This window comes from Vigna radiata, unplaced genomic scaffold (assembly GCF_000741045.1).
Source record: "Vigna radiata var. radiata cultivar VC1973A unplaced genomic scaffold, Vradiata_ver6 scaffold_201, whole genome shotgun sequence".
NCBI lineage: Eukaryota > Viridiplantae > Streptophyta > Magnoliopsida > Fabales > Fabaceae > Vigna > Vigna radiata.
Genome location: NW_014543621.1, coordinates 25,319 through 41,491, shown reverse-complemented (window position 1 = coordinate 41,491; position 16,173 = coordinate 25,319). Strand labels below are relative to the sequence as shown.

At 31.3% G+C, this 16,173-nt stretch overlaps 2 protein-coding genes across 2 annotated transcripts; both read right to left on the bottom strand.

Moving 5' to 3' along the window:
• Nucleotides 1-320: 320 nt before the first annotated feature.
• Nucleotides 321-1,433, bottom strand: LOC106754709. The gene has a single exon (XM_014636768.1). The coding sequence runs from the start codon at nucleotides 1,431-1,433 to the stop codon at nucleotides 321-323; it is 1,113 nt and encodes a 370-aa protein (XP_014492254.1).
• A 13,590-nt stretch (nucleotides 1,434-15,023) lies between these two features.
• Nucleotides 15,024-15,772, bottom strand: LOC106754721 (defensin Ec-AMP-D2-like). The gene is made up of 2 exons (XM_014636784.2): nucleotides 15,561-15,772; nucleotides 15,024-15,486 (listed from the first exon to the last, which is right to left on the bottom strand). The coding sequence occupies exons 1-2, from the start codon at nucleotides 15,613-15,615 to the stop codon at nucleotides 15,320-15,322; spliced, it is 222 nt and encodes a 73-aa protein (XP_014492270.1). The 5' UTR covers nucleotides 15,616-15,772; the 3' UTR covers nucleotides 15,024-15,319.
• Nucleotides 15,773-16,173: the final 401 nt, after the last annotated feature.

Here is a 16,173-nt window from a genome sequence, read left to right as displayed (position 1 = left end):
TCCCGATGGCCGAGCTCGCTCGGACTTAAACATAGGAGTTCACAAGGGAACCTCCCGATGGCCGAGAGTGATGGGCTCACTTGCTCGGACTTTGTATTCTTCTTTTGTGTTTATGATCCTGTCATTGGCATTGTGAGATCAAATGGTTGAATGATTAAATACTTGAGGCCATGGAAGGCCGAGCAGTTGAGATTGAAGGGGCTTAATACATAAGGCCTAATGGCCGAGTAATTGAACACTTGGACACTTAATTGAAAATTGTTTGACATTGTTTACTCTAACGAATTGAGATAGCAATCTATAAAACATTATAGTATTGTTTAATCGATACGCCCACGAACCGATCGTTCCTGCTCTCGATCCTGGCTGCGACTGCGATTATATTTTTTTCCATGCTCCTCCCTTTGGTATGACCGTCCGGGACTTCTGCGCAAAGATCTTCCTCTCGGGGGACTTCTTCTTTGAGATCTTTCTTCCTTCACAAATTTTTGGAGATGTCCTGCTCGGATGAGCCTTTCTATTTCATCCCTCAATGCCCCACATTCTTCTGTGGTATGACCATGGTTTAGATGAAACCGGCAGCTTTTCCGTTCGTCTGCGTTTTTTGGGGAACACTTCTCTTGGATTGTAAGAAGTTCAGCATTAAGGGCTTCTTCGAGAACTTTTGCTTTGGGTGCATTAAGGGTTGTGTAATGACTAAATCTGGGAGTTCGGACAAAATCACTATGAGGAAAATCTCTACTTTTTTCGTTACTGTTGAACATTTGTTTGTTGTCCTTTCTCTTTCCGCCTACCTCAAATTCATGTTGTTGCCTTCTTTGTGAGATTCGCATGTCTTCCATACGGATGAATTCAGCTACTCTTTCTTGGAGCTCCCCCATGGTTTTCGGTGGCCGTGCATACAGTTTTTCAGCAACATATCCTGGTTTCAAGCATGAAGGTAAATTATTAATAATAAAAGAGTGATTAACCTCTTTAACTCGTCGTGCGGTTTCATTGTATCTTTTCATGAATGCCTTCAAGGTTTCCCCTTTCTCCTGTCTAGTATTTACTAATTCCGCCGGTGTTATCTCCTGTTTCCGATTGGAGGCATATTGCCTTCTGAATAAGGTGATGACGGTGCGAAAGTTATCCATTGTGTTAGGAGGGAGAGTATAATACCACTCCAGTGCTTCTCCTTTTAAGGATAGGGAGAAGGCCCTACATTTGACCGGGTCACTATTGGAGTAGAAAGCCATAGAGTCGATGAAGTTTCTGATGTGGTGTTCCGGATCTGAAGTGCCGTCAAACTTTTCTATCGGTGGAGGAGGCCTGTCAGGCATTGGAGCTTGCATGACGGCGTCTGTGAATGGTAGCGGGTTGGGTGACCGATCATTGCGTGGAGGCGTATGTCTGCTACGTTCGTCATTCTGGCTTCCTTGGGTCTCAGACATCTCATGATTGACATGTCGCGCCTTCAGCTGGGCGATTTCTTCGTTTTGTTTACGTTGCATCTCCTGCTGCTGCTGTATAACTTGAGCCTACTCCTCCATTCGTTTGGCCTGGGTTTGTTGGAATTCCTGTTGTTGTTGTATAGTACGGGCTTGCTCTTCCAGTTGTGCTCGCAATTCTCGGATCACATCTGTTTGGTTAGGGATCTCCATGCTCCTCGTGGTCACCATTGGGTTTCTTCAAGTCTCTCGGTCCCACGGTGGGCGCCAAAATGTTTCGGTAGATATTTTTGGGGACCGAGACACTGACCTTTTCTGACGTGGCTTTCCCGCTTTNCGACGCTTTTCTGGATCTTGACCGCTCGCTTTCCTTTACCCTTGACCGTTCGGTGATCTTCAAGTTTTTACCGGAGGGGGGAGGTACCTGCAATGGCACTCCGACGCCCAAGTCAGGCGTGTATNGAAGAGCCTCANCTCTTGATTGAATATTTGAGAATATGAGTAGAATGTGAATGAAGTATGTTTGGAAGATGATTCGAAGTTACCTGGCTTGTTGCATTGGTTCTCTATTTATAATTTGTCTTATGGACCTTAAACTGATATAAGCCCAACGAAATATAAACAGAATAAAATATAAACAGAATATAATATAAATAGACTTACCTGAAAATCTGGTTAGTTACTAAATATCTTTAGATATTCTTGATTATTTTATATCTTGAATAAGATATATCTTTAACTGCTCGGCCCAGATATCATACTGTACAATTACATTAATCGATGATTTATAATATTAAATTTTTTTATCACTCTGAATTAATAGAGTTAATTTTAATTGAATATTAATTTGATAATAGTTTTTTTTTTTCAAATTTTTTTTGTAAACATAATATTAAGAAAATAAATTAAAGTTATATAAAAGTATACAATCATATTTAAAATTTAGTTATTCTTTAAATTTAAGGAACTTGTATAGAATGTTATTAATATATTGTTTAAAACTGATAAGTCCTTGATTTTCACTAGTGTAAAAACGTTGTTTAACGTCATCCCTTAGACGTCCGTTTCGTGAAAATCCGACGTCTACTACTGCACGGTGGCATTATTGTAAATAAATTGGAAAACTAGACGTCAGTTTCGATGTCAGGCAACGTCTATGACATCATAGACGTCGGACCTGCCGCAAACTGACGTCCAATTGCCTGAGGTATGTGATAAGACAGTCTATTGACGTTGGAGTTTCAAGGGGACCGACGTCTACTAGGTTGCAATTAATGCTAAACATCAAATCCCAGGAGCTTAGACGTCGGCTAGAAAGGGCATCGACGTCTACGTCACTGACAGGAAATCAAACGTCAACCGGTTCAGCTTTAGACGTCGAATAGACGTCGGATCCCGTGAAAAAGCAACGTCGATTGGGCTACAATTAATGTTGTTCACCTAATACCCCAAGCATTTAGACGTCACGTAGTCAAACGCCGACGTCTAAGGCCTGTCTGGAAGGCGGGAAGACAAAAATTCTTCAATGTAGACATCGTTTCTAAGGGTCCCCGACGTCTACTTTCCTGTATTTTCACCAAATTCGAGGGTTGTAGACGTCGGCTGCCAGGGGCACCGACGTGAACTTCCCTGACAGGAAACCAAAACGTCAATCTTTTCAGCTTCCTAGACGTCGGTTTCTGGAGCAACCGACGCCCCATTTCATTTTAAATAGACCGCGGACTCTTCTCAACATTCAGTTTTTGATCGCGTCTTCATCTCTTCTCCTTTTTCTCTGCTTCTCCTCTTCTTTTACTCGCTTGCGCACCTCTACTTTTTATCTCTTGCTGCATTGCATTGTCGTTTCTCATAACGTCATTGTCTTCGTCCTCTCCTTTTTCTCTCTTGCATCCCAGGTGTGTGGTTTTTTTTTATGCTTCCCGTTTAAACTTTCTTTAGTTTTTTATCGATTATCTTGTTGTTGAACTGATTAAAATTTGCTTTCTTTGTGTTGTGTTTTAGTGCAGTTTTGATCCTCTCTTTGGGTAACATAGTGCAACATTCTCCCTTTGTTGGTTTCCTCACAAGAAGGGTGACGATCTTTTGAGGTTTCTAGTTCTTCCGACCCAAAATGGAACCTGGGTCCTTGTCTACTTCTCGACACTGTAATTTTTTTCTGTTGCGGTTGATTAATGGGAAGTAGCCATGGACCCAGATTCGGTTTTGGGTTGAAAGGACTAGAAGACTCAAAAGACACAAGCTTTTTTTGTGAGGAAACTAGCGAGAGGAGGATGTTACATAATGCTACCGAAAGCCTAGATCAAAATTGCACTAAAACACAAAATTGTTGTTAGACGTCGGTTAAAGCCATGTCCGACGTCTATAACAACATAAACCTCGGTTAGTGTCATATTAAACCTCTTTATATATTCATGTTGATGTCTGTTTAATCATAGGAGGACGTCTATACAGAGTAATTAGACGTCGGTGTGTGTTTAAGCAGACGTCTATAGAGACGTCGATGGATATCTGTAACCGACGTTGAGTTGGACGTCGATTCTGAGGAATTACGACGTCCCATAGACGTCACCCGTTTAGACGTCGGATGTGAAAGTGACGTTAAAAGCTCAAATTAATCGACGTTAAACAACATTTTTGCATTAGTGTTTGATTATTCTTCATATGTGATATTGGAATTTTAAATCACATATCAAACCCACACTTGATACCAACACATGAGTTAATTTGCAGATAATTGTTACTATATTTTTAATTTAGTCTAATGAATAATTTAATTATTCAATTTGAACCAAATATATTTAAATCGAAATTAGAATTTAAAAATTTTGATCTAATTATTTTTGTTAAAATTAATTAGATTGCATAATCATATACAAATTAATTATATTTCATAATTTTAAAGACACAACTTTAAGAGGTAAGTAATTATGGAAAAAATGATTTTGAAAGTTTTTGCCTTATTATTATACGTTAACAAATCAATTATTCAAATTTAAAATACTATAATTATTTATAATTAAATTGCTTAAAAATTGTTCTAATTGATTTTAAAAAATATAACATTTCAAATTTTCAATAGTATTAACATTATTATTGGATAAATCACAAGTTAATAAAATTAGAACAGTCTAAAAGAAATCAAACATGAACTATTATAGTTATCTATGTATAACTATAATAGTATAACATATACTAAAAAAGAGTAGAATTTCAACAACATCAAAATTTATACTTAGAACTTAAAGTGTAACCAGAAGTTCCAAAAGAATATAAATATATATATATATATATATACATATATATATATATATATATATATATATATATATGATTAGTAAGATAAAGAAAGATTAATCTACTCCTTTGATCCATCTATGTTGCCTAACAATTTATTCAACCAAGGCTCCTTCATCTGCTCACATCATAAAAATGATCATTGCAAACCAAAGAACAAACAAACACAAACACAGAGGAAAGGGTAAACTATTATTATCAAATAATGCACATAAAATCATTTACAATATCATTTTATAATTCAATTATCAACCACTAACAATATTTATACACATTTTATCATATAACTATAGACTGATTATTCAGATACATTTATTAATATCGAACTATATAGGCCCTACCTCAGAGGTGGTACAACAACAACTTCTTCATCAATAATTACCACACTTCAAGGTTAATCCTTTCAAGCATTTATGGTCAAACAATTAACCAATAGACTAAGGACCTTCTGCTACTCTCTACAACATAACTATCGTTATTTTCTTGAGACTGGAAGTTATTGAGAGTGTCAAAATGACCCCTAATTACTAGCATCTTATATCAATACATACACCTATATATAACTATCTTAAGGACTTTTCCTTTAAATCCTTATAACCATTATTCACAAAATTTACATAGAGTTATTCCATATCATCATATATTTCAAGTTGTATTACTAATCATAAGAATAATAATCATACCATTTACATCCAAACATATAAGAGGAATGAAAACAGAACAACCTAAGAAGGACAACCTAGTCACCCAATGTAGGAATCCTAGCACCTAGCAAGCACTAGCTCGCCCAGTGAGTAATAGCTCACCCAACGAGCAAATCTACTCGCCTAGCAAAAGCTCAAACAAAGAGTTCTCCAGCCCAGCGAGCTGGCTCACCTAGTCCTTGAAACTCATTGTCAAAGCTCTCATTTACTCGCCTAACCACTCTACATAATTCTAGAGAAAACCAATTTTGTAGAATTTATCTTATGCACTTCTACCAACTTCTATCACTTCCATTTGGTATTCTAAGCTTAAATTAACCTATCCAAGAGTATGTAACCATCTAAAACCAAGTTTAAACTCATTTTACCATGAAATTCCAACTCAAACCAACCAAAACACTATTATATAAACCATAAACTAATTCTACCAATTTTAACACATAACATCGAGACTTAAGGGTCTAAATGAGTAAAAAATGACCTGACCACAAATTCCAAACATTCCAATTTTCCTCAGACCTTCTACTTCAAAAACTCACAACTCAAAACCTCTAAAATACACTTATAACTATTCAAAAAATAGCCGAAAGGCTACCATTTGATTCTAGATCACATATATACTAACTCACAGCTTAAACAAGTTCCAAATGACTATACATGTCCTAATTCAAAATTTCTCCCCTTAGACCATTTTCTTTTCTCTAAAACTCACCTATCAAAACTTCTATTTTAGACCAAAATGACCTATAACTCTACTAACTCATTTCTCCTCAACATTTCACCCAAAATAACGCCACCAACATCACAACAACAGATTTCACAAGATTAAATCCACTTCAAAACAAAATTGTACCAAGGAATTCAAGCAATCTTACTGCCAATTAAGTCATCAAAACACAATGAACATTAGAGCGAATATCTCAATCATAATTAAATCATCCTATCATCCAAGCTACCACTGATCATATTATAAATTAGAATCTAAGAATGAACACTAGCTTCCCTTACCTTATAAAAAAAGCTACCAAGCTCTATGCAATGCTCTACCCTTGCTTTGAGCCCAAGGAATCCTAGGAGTGCCTACAAACCAGCAAATTGTGATCGAAGTGAGTCTTTAAGACCTCTGATCAATAAAGAACTAAAAAAGAGAGATGGACGATGTAACATCCCAATAATTATAGTATTGAACTATAATGTAGTTATTACATCTTTAATATCATAGAACAGTCATAGAAATGAGGAATAAAAGTTTTCCTCAATTTTATGCAAATTATCTCTCAACTTTTAAACTTAATACAATCCAAACTTAAAACGATTAAAAACAAGGATCTCATCCATATAAGCTAAACACTACTCGATCCTTCATCTAATGCCTGTTCCACCGGCATCTCATCACCTTCTGCTCACACCCACCGGATGATAATCATCGAGAGAAAACACACAACACAACAATAACAACTAAACAATAGATAAAGCAAGGGTGAGCTAATGCAACAAAATAACATGGTATTTTTAAATTAGTAACATAATTTCTAACTTATAAGTCAAATCACTTAATAATACAATAAACATACCATAATTAACATAAACTCAATCCATTCAAATAATCGTATGAATATCAAACTCTCAGTAGGTTATACACTTGTAGTGGTACTTTACTCAGATACATCATATCCTACTTAGATACATCATATCCTACTCTGTCCCCCAAAGTGGATCTTTGTATATGGATGCACCTACTTGCTAGCTCAATTATCTTATCCTACTCTCTCCCCCAAACTGGATCTTCGGATATAAATACAACTATTAAAGCTTCATCCTTCCTACTTTGTCCAACTTCTCAAGGTGGATCTTCGGTAAGGATTTCCCACTCTCCACCAAACTCTTACTATGTTCAAATACATAAATTTCACATCCAACATAATATAATACATTCAACATAGAATTCATATCCATTGAGCATTTTACAAAATAAAATCAATAGAATATAATCTGTTTAATAAGAATTTAGTTAAAACACATCGAATAAACTTCTAGGAAAGAGAGGTGTGTCATAATGGACAACTTAAGTACCAGGTCTTTCCTAGCCAAAGTGTTCCTCAACTTGTTATTAACAAATTTCTTATTTACAGATTCAAAACAACAACATATAATATTAACAAAGAAATTCAAATAGTTATATAACAAGCACATAAGTTTTTCATTAACAATAATTGCATAAAATTTTCAAGACATGAATAGTTATAAAAAAATATTTTATCTACTCTAAAATTTCTTCGTACCCTCCTTTCTATTTCTTTCTTCTCCACTCAATTTTTCTTTTTGGTGCAGAACTCTCATTTCTATCTTGGCTATTTATAGCCAAAATTTTTACTATTCAAAATATTTTTTTAATATTATTTATTATTTTAATATTATTTTAATAGTATTTTATTAATATTTTAATCACAACTTGCAAAAACCACTTACAAATCTTATCCCCCCTTAATCATTGCAATGTAGGAATTCTTATCCCTTCATGAATTTATTTATTTATTTATTTATTATTATTATTATTTTTTTATAAAACCTTCTAAAACAGGTTTTCAAAATTTTGAATCCCTCCTTTGGAAATTACTAGAATTCTCTACCATAAACTTTTAGTCGCTTGTGTTTTAAACTACGAATTAAAGAAAAAAGAGTAGAAACTTATTTACTCTAGAAGAAAGTCTGATTGGATGATGATAGAGAATACACTGTTGTGATTTCCTAGACGATTCCTGGTCGTCAAACAGATGATCCGGGAATTAGAAATTGTAGAGAGAATGGAAAAATAACTTAAAGAAAGAGTTATAAAGAGATAGTGAGTGTTTTAAATAATAAAATGAGTTTATAAAATTCTATTTATATTATTGAACTATCTTAATATTAAAATATTCGAGTTCATTATTCTAAAATACCTATTAACTCTAATATTCTATTTTTTTTTATTCTTAACAAATTTTAAAATAAAACTATTTTATATTTATTATGAATTAAATTAAAATATTCATAAAATTAATATAAACGATAAATATAATAAAATAGAATGAGAGATAAAAGCATTTTGATATAATATTTACATTCATTGCTAAATCAAATTGATCTTAATGTTTTAATCTGAATTAAAACAAAATTAAGTTTAATGAAAAAATAATTTGATATTACTGAATTTTATTTCTTTTGTAAAAGATAAATATTGATAAAATGAATTAAATTCACATGAAAGTATAAAATTATATCAAAAAATTATTTATTCTTTAAATAATATAATTTCATGAGATGCTATCAATAAAATAAAATGAAATATTATTTGTAATTTTCTAAATTTAATTATATTTAAATTTTAATTCACGTCCACTTTTATCATATTAAATAAAAATATTTCTATAATTTATTATATTATTTAATTATTCTTTTTCATCAATTAAATTTATTAAATTTTGGAGACTCATCTCTTATGGATCACACTTTCCACTTTTTCTTACCTTTTCAATTCTTTTTATTTACTTTTCCTTATTTTTATTTACAGATAACAAATAAATTGGGTATATATATATATATATATATATATATATATATATATATATATATATATATATGGGATTTGCTAATTTGCGTATGCCTGTTTTTCAGTTTGTACATTTTAGCAATGTGTACCAGATTTTAGTAGACAAAAATACCCTTATATATCATGAATTCTAAGTTTTAAGGTTAATGGTATTTTAATAATTTTCATTCTCAAAATTAAAAAAATAAGAAAAGAAACCCCAAAACCCTTACTCACCTCTCTCATTCCTTTTAACCCTTCCTCTTTCATCTCTTTCACTCCAACCTTTTCTCTATCATACCTACTCTAGTCCCAATTGAAAAAAATCAGAAACACTTGTCTTATTTTAATGATTTTCATTTTCAAAACTAAAAAAAGAAACACCAAACCCTTACTCACCTCCTTCATTCCTTTCAACCTTTTCTCTTTCATCTCTTTCACTCAAACATTTTCTCTGTCATTTCTGCACTAGACCCAACTAAAAAAAATACTCATTATTAAACAATTTTCTTTTGTAAAGAGTTGAGTCATTGACATATTCACCTTCCGAAAAAAGTTCATTCAAAATCTCTTTAATTTCATTATCTTCATTATATATTACAGCCGACGGGCACAATTGCACCAAGACTTATGAGCATCCTTCCTTTACATTATGAGAGACTACTACGTAACATTGCTCCGTGGCCATTTCATTTTTTTTGGTAGAAATTCATTAACTTGTTTTCCTTTACTAAAGAAAAAAAATCAAAATACAATAAAATTCTCAACAATAAAATCAAACAATAAAAATTCTAAATCTTGAAATTTTATTTAAAATTATATAAAGAAAAAATTAGGTGCTTTAATATTTTTATTTATGTAACTATTTTTTTTCTCTAACCACTTTATTTAATAACGAGTGATTTTTAGTTTGGGCTAGTGCAGAGATGAGAGAGAAAATGTTTGGGTGAGAGAGATGGAGAAAGGATTGAGAGGAATAAAGGAGATGAGTAAAGGTTTGGGGTTTCTTATTTTAGTTTTGAGAATGAAAATTATTAAAATAAAGCAAATGTTTGTGATTTTTTTCAATTGAAGCTAGAGTAGGGATAACAAAGAAAAGGTTAGAGTGAAAGAGATGAAAGAGAAAGGATTGAGAGGAATGAGAGAGGTGGGTAAGGATTTGGGGGGTTCTTTTTTTATTTATTTAATTTTGAGAATGGAAATTATTAAAATATCCTTAACCTTAAAATTTAGAATTCATGATATAAGAGTATTTTTGTCTACTGAAACCCAGTACACATTGCTAAAATGTACCAACTGAAAAACAGACGTACGCAAATTAGCAAACCCCTATGGATATATATATATATATATATATATATATATATATATATATATATATATATATATTTATGGATAATATCTAATGTTTTCAATTAGATATAAGATGAAAATCAATGAAAAAAAAAGTCTTTTTAATAATTTCTTTTTTTGACAATTGACAAAACTAATATATACATATTCACCCTATCCTCACCCTATACCCATCTAATATTCATCTCCTTTCCATTTAAACTATAAAAAATGCTGATTGTTTATTAGGTAATAATATATATATATATATATATATATATATATATATATATATATATATATATTATTTTTAGTCTTTAATTTTATAAATTTGTTTCATTAGAATATTTAACTCTTTTCAATAATATAAATCCTTCATTTACTAATAATATAAAAAAGTTATCTTCTTTATTCTCTTATATTTAATTTTTATTTTATTTGAAGAACTCTTTCTGATTTGCTAAATCAATTTTACCATCTTTTAACAGTTTGATTATTTTCATATTTAAAAAATTTCTTTAAATCTTTAAGTTATTTTTGTCCTATTATACCTTTAATTGTGCATTTGTTATGGTATATCAAATTGTTTCTAACTCAACATTTAATTATTTTTATATATTTTTAATATTTTTATTTGTTGTATACTGTTATCATAAAAAGTATATATTTTCTATCTATTATTAGAAATGTAATTTTATAAATAGAATTGTATAAAAGAATTTAGTTTACTGTAGTATAATAAGTTAATATTATAGTAATATTATTGTAATGAATATTCTGTATCACTCTTCAACATATATTGAAGTTTAACAGATAAAAAATCAATGTTAAATTTTAATTATTATTAATTTAATATAATTCTTTTTGTATGATTTCATTCAAATTCTAATGGTATATTCTAATTTTTACTAATATATAAAATAATATTTTATTAAGATTTACAAAATGGAAATAAAAAAACATTTGAAATATTTTTAAATTTAAATATCTATTTTTTATTTATAATATTTTAAAAATATTTTTAAATTTTATCGACCTGTAAATTTAATAAATGTTTGTTCTCACAAAATTTTATTTAGTACTATATAATTATAATTTTTTCTTAAATATTTGATATTGAAAAATAAAAATTCATTAACATTAAATATTTGATAATATTATATTTTTTTATAAGAATAGTTTTATAATTTTATAAAAGTTAATTAATAGATATTAAAACCGTAAAAAGAAAAAATAGAAATACGGGATGAGTATTGAGTATACTTGTTATCATGTGGGGAGGGGATAAAAGAAGAATTTCATTCTCATTAAGTTTGGATATATGGATAAAGGTTTTTTTTTTTTTTAAAATGAACATAAAATAACGAAATCTGTTTCTCTCCCCATTGTCATCTCGGCCTTACCTACACTTCCAATCCAAAAGACACCCTTAGATTGTGTTTCAAATGAACTAATAAAAACAAAGTATATTATAAATAATGAAATTCAATTTTGGTAAAATTTTTGAGAAGAAAAAAATAAAACTTGTTGAAATATAATGTCAAAGTTATAAATTTAAATTTTGATAATTTAAAAAAAAAAAACACCCTATAATTTTCAAATATTGATGGGAGCACATAGCTAAAATTACAACCACATTTAAATTAAACTAAAACAATTTCATATATATGGTTTCAATTTCTTTACTATAAAAATATATTAAATCATGGTTTGCATGAATAAAGGATATAATGTATATTTAAGGCACTCCTTTTTGGTAATTACTCAGAAGATGTTGTGAGTTAAAGTCAGTGAAAAGAAGGATGTGGTAGCATGAATTTTGAAGAATACTTGGTGAATTGGTAACAGATTAGCCTTGTGTGTGATCGGGTGGAATCCCTCGGCAATGACTTTACAAAGCAGTAGAGACCACCACAAGTGCACAACCCGCCCCAGTTCTACATAAATTTTATGTTTGGACGTGTCTAGGAGTCTTAACATGATAGGATGTTTGTTTTGATGAGTTTTATGAAATAAATGCTTATGTTTATGATGACTCACGTGGTTATATGTGTATATGGATATTCTTGGAAATGTTAGATTGATTGGAAATGAATTGTATGATTGTTTGAGACCTAGCTCACCCTTGCGTTGTATGTGTTGCATGTGTTTGCCTTCCCCCTTGCGATGATCATCCAATTTGGATGTGAGCAGTAGGTGATGATGTACCATTGGAGCAAGCTTTGGAAGTTGAGGAAGATCCAATACTTAGTACTTAGGATTTCGTTTAGCTCCTACTGGATTAGCTTGCTATTTTGAAAACTTCTAGTTTTATTTTACCATGATTGGTATTTTGGAAACACTTTTTAGGTCTCTTTAAAATTTAGTAAACTTGTATTTTGGAAGAACTTTAGAAACTTATACTCAGGTTTTATTTTGTTTTATTTTTCTTCTATATTTAGGATGACTGTATAAATATTTAATTACGATTATCTCTATCTCTCAACTGCTTTCACATATTATAATAGTTGAATCCTATTATATTGTATGTATATATGATATTTTGGGATGTCACACCTGTAAATTTAATAAATGTTTGTTCTCACAAAATTTTATTTAGTACTATATAATTATAATTTTTTCTTAAATATTTGATATTGAAAAAATAAAAATCCATTAATATTAAATATTTGATAATATTATATTTTTTATAAGAATATTTTTATAATTTTATAAAAGTTAATTAATAGATATTAAAACCGTAAAAAAAAAAAAAAAGTAGGAATACGGGATGAGTATTGAGTATACTCGTTCTCATGTGGGGTGGGGATAAAAGAAGAATTTCCTTCTCATTAAGTTTGGATACATGGATGAAGGTTAATTTTCTTTTATTTTTTTTTAAATGAATATAAAATACCTAAATCTGTCTCTCTGCCCCATTGTCATCTCGCCCTTACCTACACTTCCAATCCAAATAAATTAAAAAAAGTATATTTTAAATAATGAAATTCAATTTTGGTAAACTTTGAGAAGAAAGATATAAAACTTGTTGAAATATAATGTCAAAGTTATAAATTTTAATATTGATAATTTAAAAAAAAAACCCTATAATTTTCAAATATTGAGGGGAGCACATAGCTAAAATTACAACCACATTTATATTAAACTAAAACAATTTCATATATATGGTTTCAATTTCTTTACTATAAAAATATATTAAAACATGGTTTGCATGGATAGAAAGGATTTAATGTATATGTAAGGCACTCCTTTCTGATAATTACTTAGAAGATTTTTATAAGTACGTGAAAAGAAGAATGTGGTAGCATGAAGTTTGAAGAATACTTGGTGAATGTTGGGATAAATTTAAATTTAGAAATTTATTATTATATTAGTTTTGAGTTTGGTAATATTTGGTTTGATTCGATAGATATCAAATAGGGATAGATAGTTATGATTTGCTATTTTTCTAGGTAGAATATTATTTTATGATAGAATAGGAGATTTAATTTTTGGATAAGTTGATATTTTATTGTCAGTATTTGTAATTAGCCCAAGACCCTATTTGTACCTATTTAAAGGTAGCTAAGGTTTAATAAAAATAACCCATTATGGATTGAAGAGTAATATTATTTGTGTGGGTCAAATCCACAATAGATTCTAAGAGTAAAATTATTTGTGTGGTTCATCGTTTTTCCCAGTGGTTGGTATGAGACCCAACAGTGAATTGGTAATGATGGTTATGTTGATAAATATTTATAATTTTGAAAGTCCAACCAACATAAGAGAGTAATGGGATTTTCTGAGCCGGCCATGTGAATTTTTAATTTCTTTATGGAGATGGTTGGTAACCCTCACCTTCCAACCTTAGTTTTTTGTTGGTTCTAGAAGCACTGGAACAAAATTAGCTTTTAAAATAAGTGCAAGAATCTCCAAGGTTGGTGACCCACCTCATCATCCACTCATCTCTTTCTTCCTCCTCTCATGCCACACGAAATGCCTACTATTCTTATCTTCCAGTATTTTGACTGTGACCCAATCTAATTTGCTTTCCCATTATTCAACGCCATCTTCTTCAGCATATATTCCATAATTCTAAAATCATTAAAAGGGCATCATTAACTTGTTGACGCTTTCCCCCACGTTCACAAAAACAATCCATCTCCTAATTATTTCACCTTGGCTTTTCTCTCAATCAACACACCTTCAATACTTGTGTAAAATCTTTTTAACCAGATCACCAGAATCTGATTCCATCAATCTTAACATGTTGCTGTGATACGCTCTCGCATATGGTTGTGCCAGAAATATTCACACACAATGATTTTTGTCTCATCTCATCAAGGTTTGGTCTTAATGATTTTGGGAACATGCTAAACAAATAGTCTATCACTATAGATGGCCCCAGAGTCAAAGTTCAAACCCTTAACGGCAAGCAAGACACTGTTGACTATCGAGAATTTCAGAATTTTAGATCAGGACAAACAACTCTAACTAAAAGTTGGAACGTGCTTTTTTAATTACATTTCAAAGCAATATTTCCATTTCTCTTATCTTCTCTGGCTTTTGCTTTTGTGGTCAACTCGTGGCTTCTATCAAGTGTTAATGTTCTACGGATTTCCAACTTGCATATGAAAAGTCCAACAAACTCCAACTTGGGCTTTACAACATCGAAAACTGCTAGGCCCATTTACTAATATTTTAGATACTATAAAATTAGAGCGAATCATTTTTAGATACTATAAAATTTGAACATGTCAGGTATCTTCAAGAACAAAATCTCAAAATTTTCAAACAAGAACATCTTAGTAGCACCAGAAGCAGCAACAATATAACAAGAAAGAAAGTGTAATTTCACTTCTTTTGGTGCCACGAAACGAAACATACAACGCTAAAGCTGCAACATGAAGTGACAAACCAAACCAAAACACATGAAACGAACCCAACTGAACCTAGGCAAACATAACGGGTAACGTGAAAAGAGCAACGAGAGATGAAATTGCATGGAGCAACTAACAGTGCCTGGTGCAGAAACAGCGTCTACGAAATCCGCGACAGTGGCCACCAGTGAAGCCTTCAACATGGCAAACCGAAGCACAGTTTTGGTGGCTGACGCACATCCCCTTAAATCGATGGCTCTTTGACTCACAGTGTCTTCCTTCCGTTTCAACCATCATCTCTGCATTATCACAAACAAACACAGTTATAATTACGTTCTTACTATCTATTCCTATTGCACGCACAGAAGCCTACCAGAAGCAAGGAGAATGAGCAACATGAAGAAAAACCCGAATCGTGCCTTGTCCATTGCTGGTTTATGTACCACACTCTCACCCAGATCAATATAAACAAAAGGGTGTTACTCCTATCTATTTATAGCTAGTTGAGAAAGTAAGAAATCGTTAAGTAGCAGAAATTTCTAAAACTAGACGAAAATCTAAGTTCATCCATGTTAGAGGGAGGTTACTAGAGATACTGGTTATTATTATACACAAAATATATTTAGTCGTTTAAAGTAGGATTTGCTTTTAAAAAAAGTGAAATAAAGTATGATATTTGCGTACAATGTTGTGTCCGAGGAGTGAAATGTTGTTTAAGGAATCTGTTCACGTGAAAGGAGAAGCCGACATGAGTGTCCAGGTGTAGCAGAAAGTGGTGGGTGAAGGACATGTATAATGCATCGAAAAGGGCACGTATTACGGTAACCGCTGGAGAGTGTTGATTCTGGACAAAAGGTTTCAGAACACAAGAACTGTAAAGCTCGAAAGAGGAAATGGGACGGTGATGAGATCAGAATTACGAGGTTGCAGTTTGTGTCAAAAGTGTGGTTAATATGTATGAGAGATTTTCGATGTTTTTAAACTGT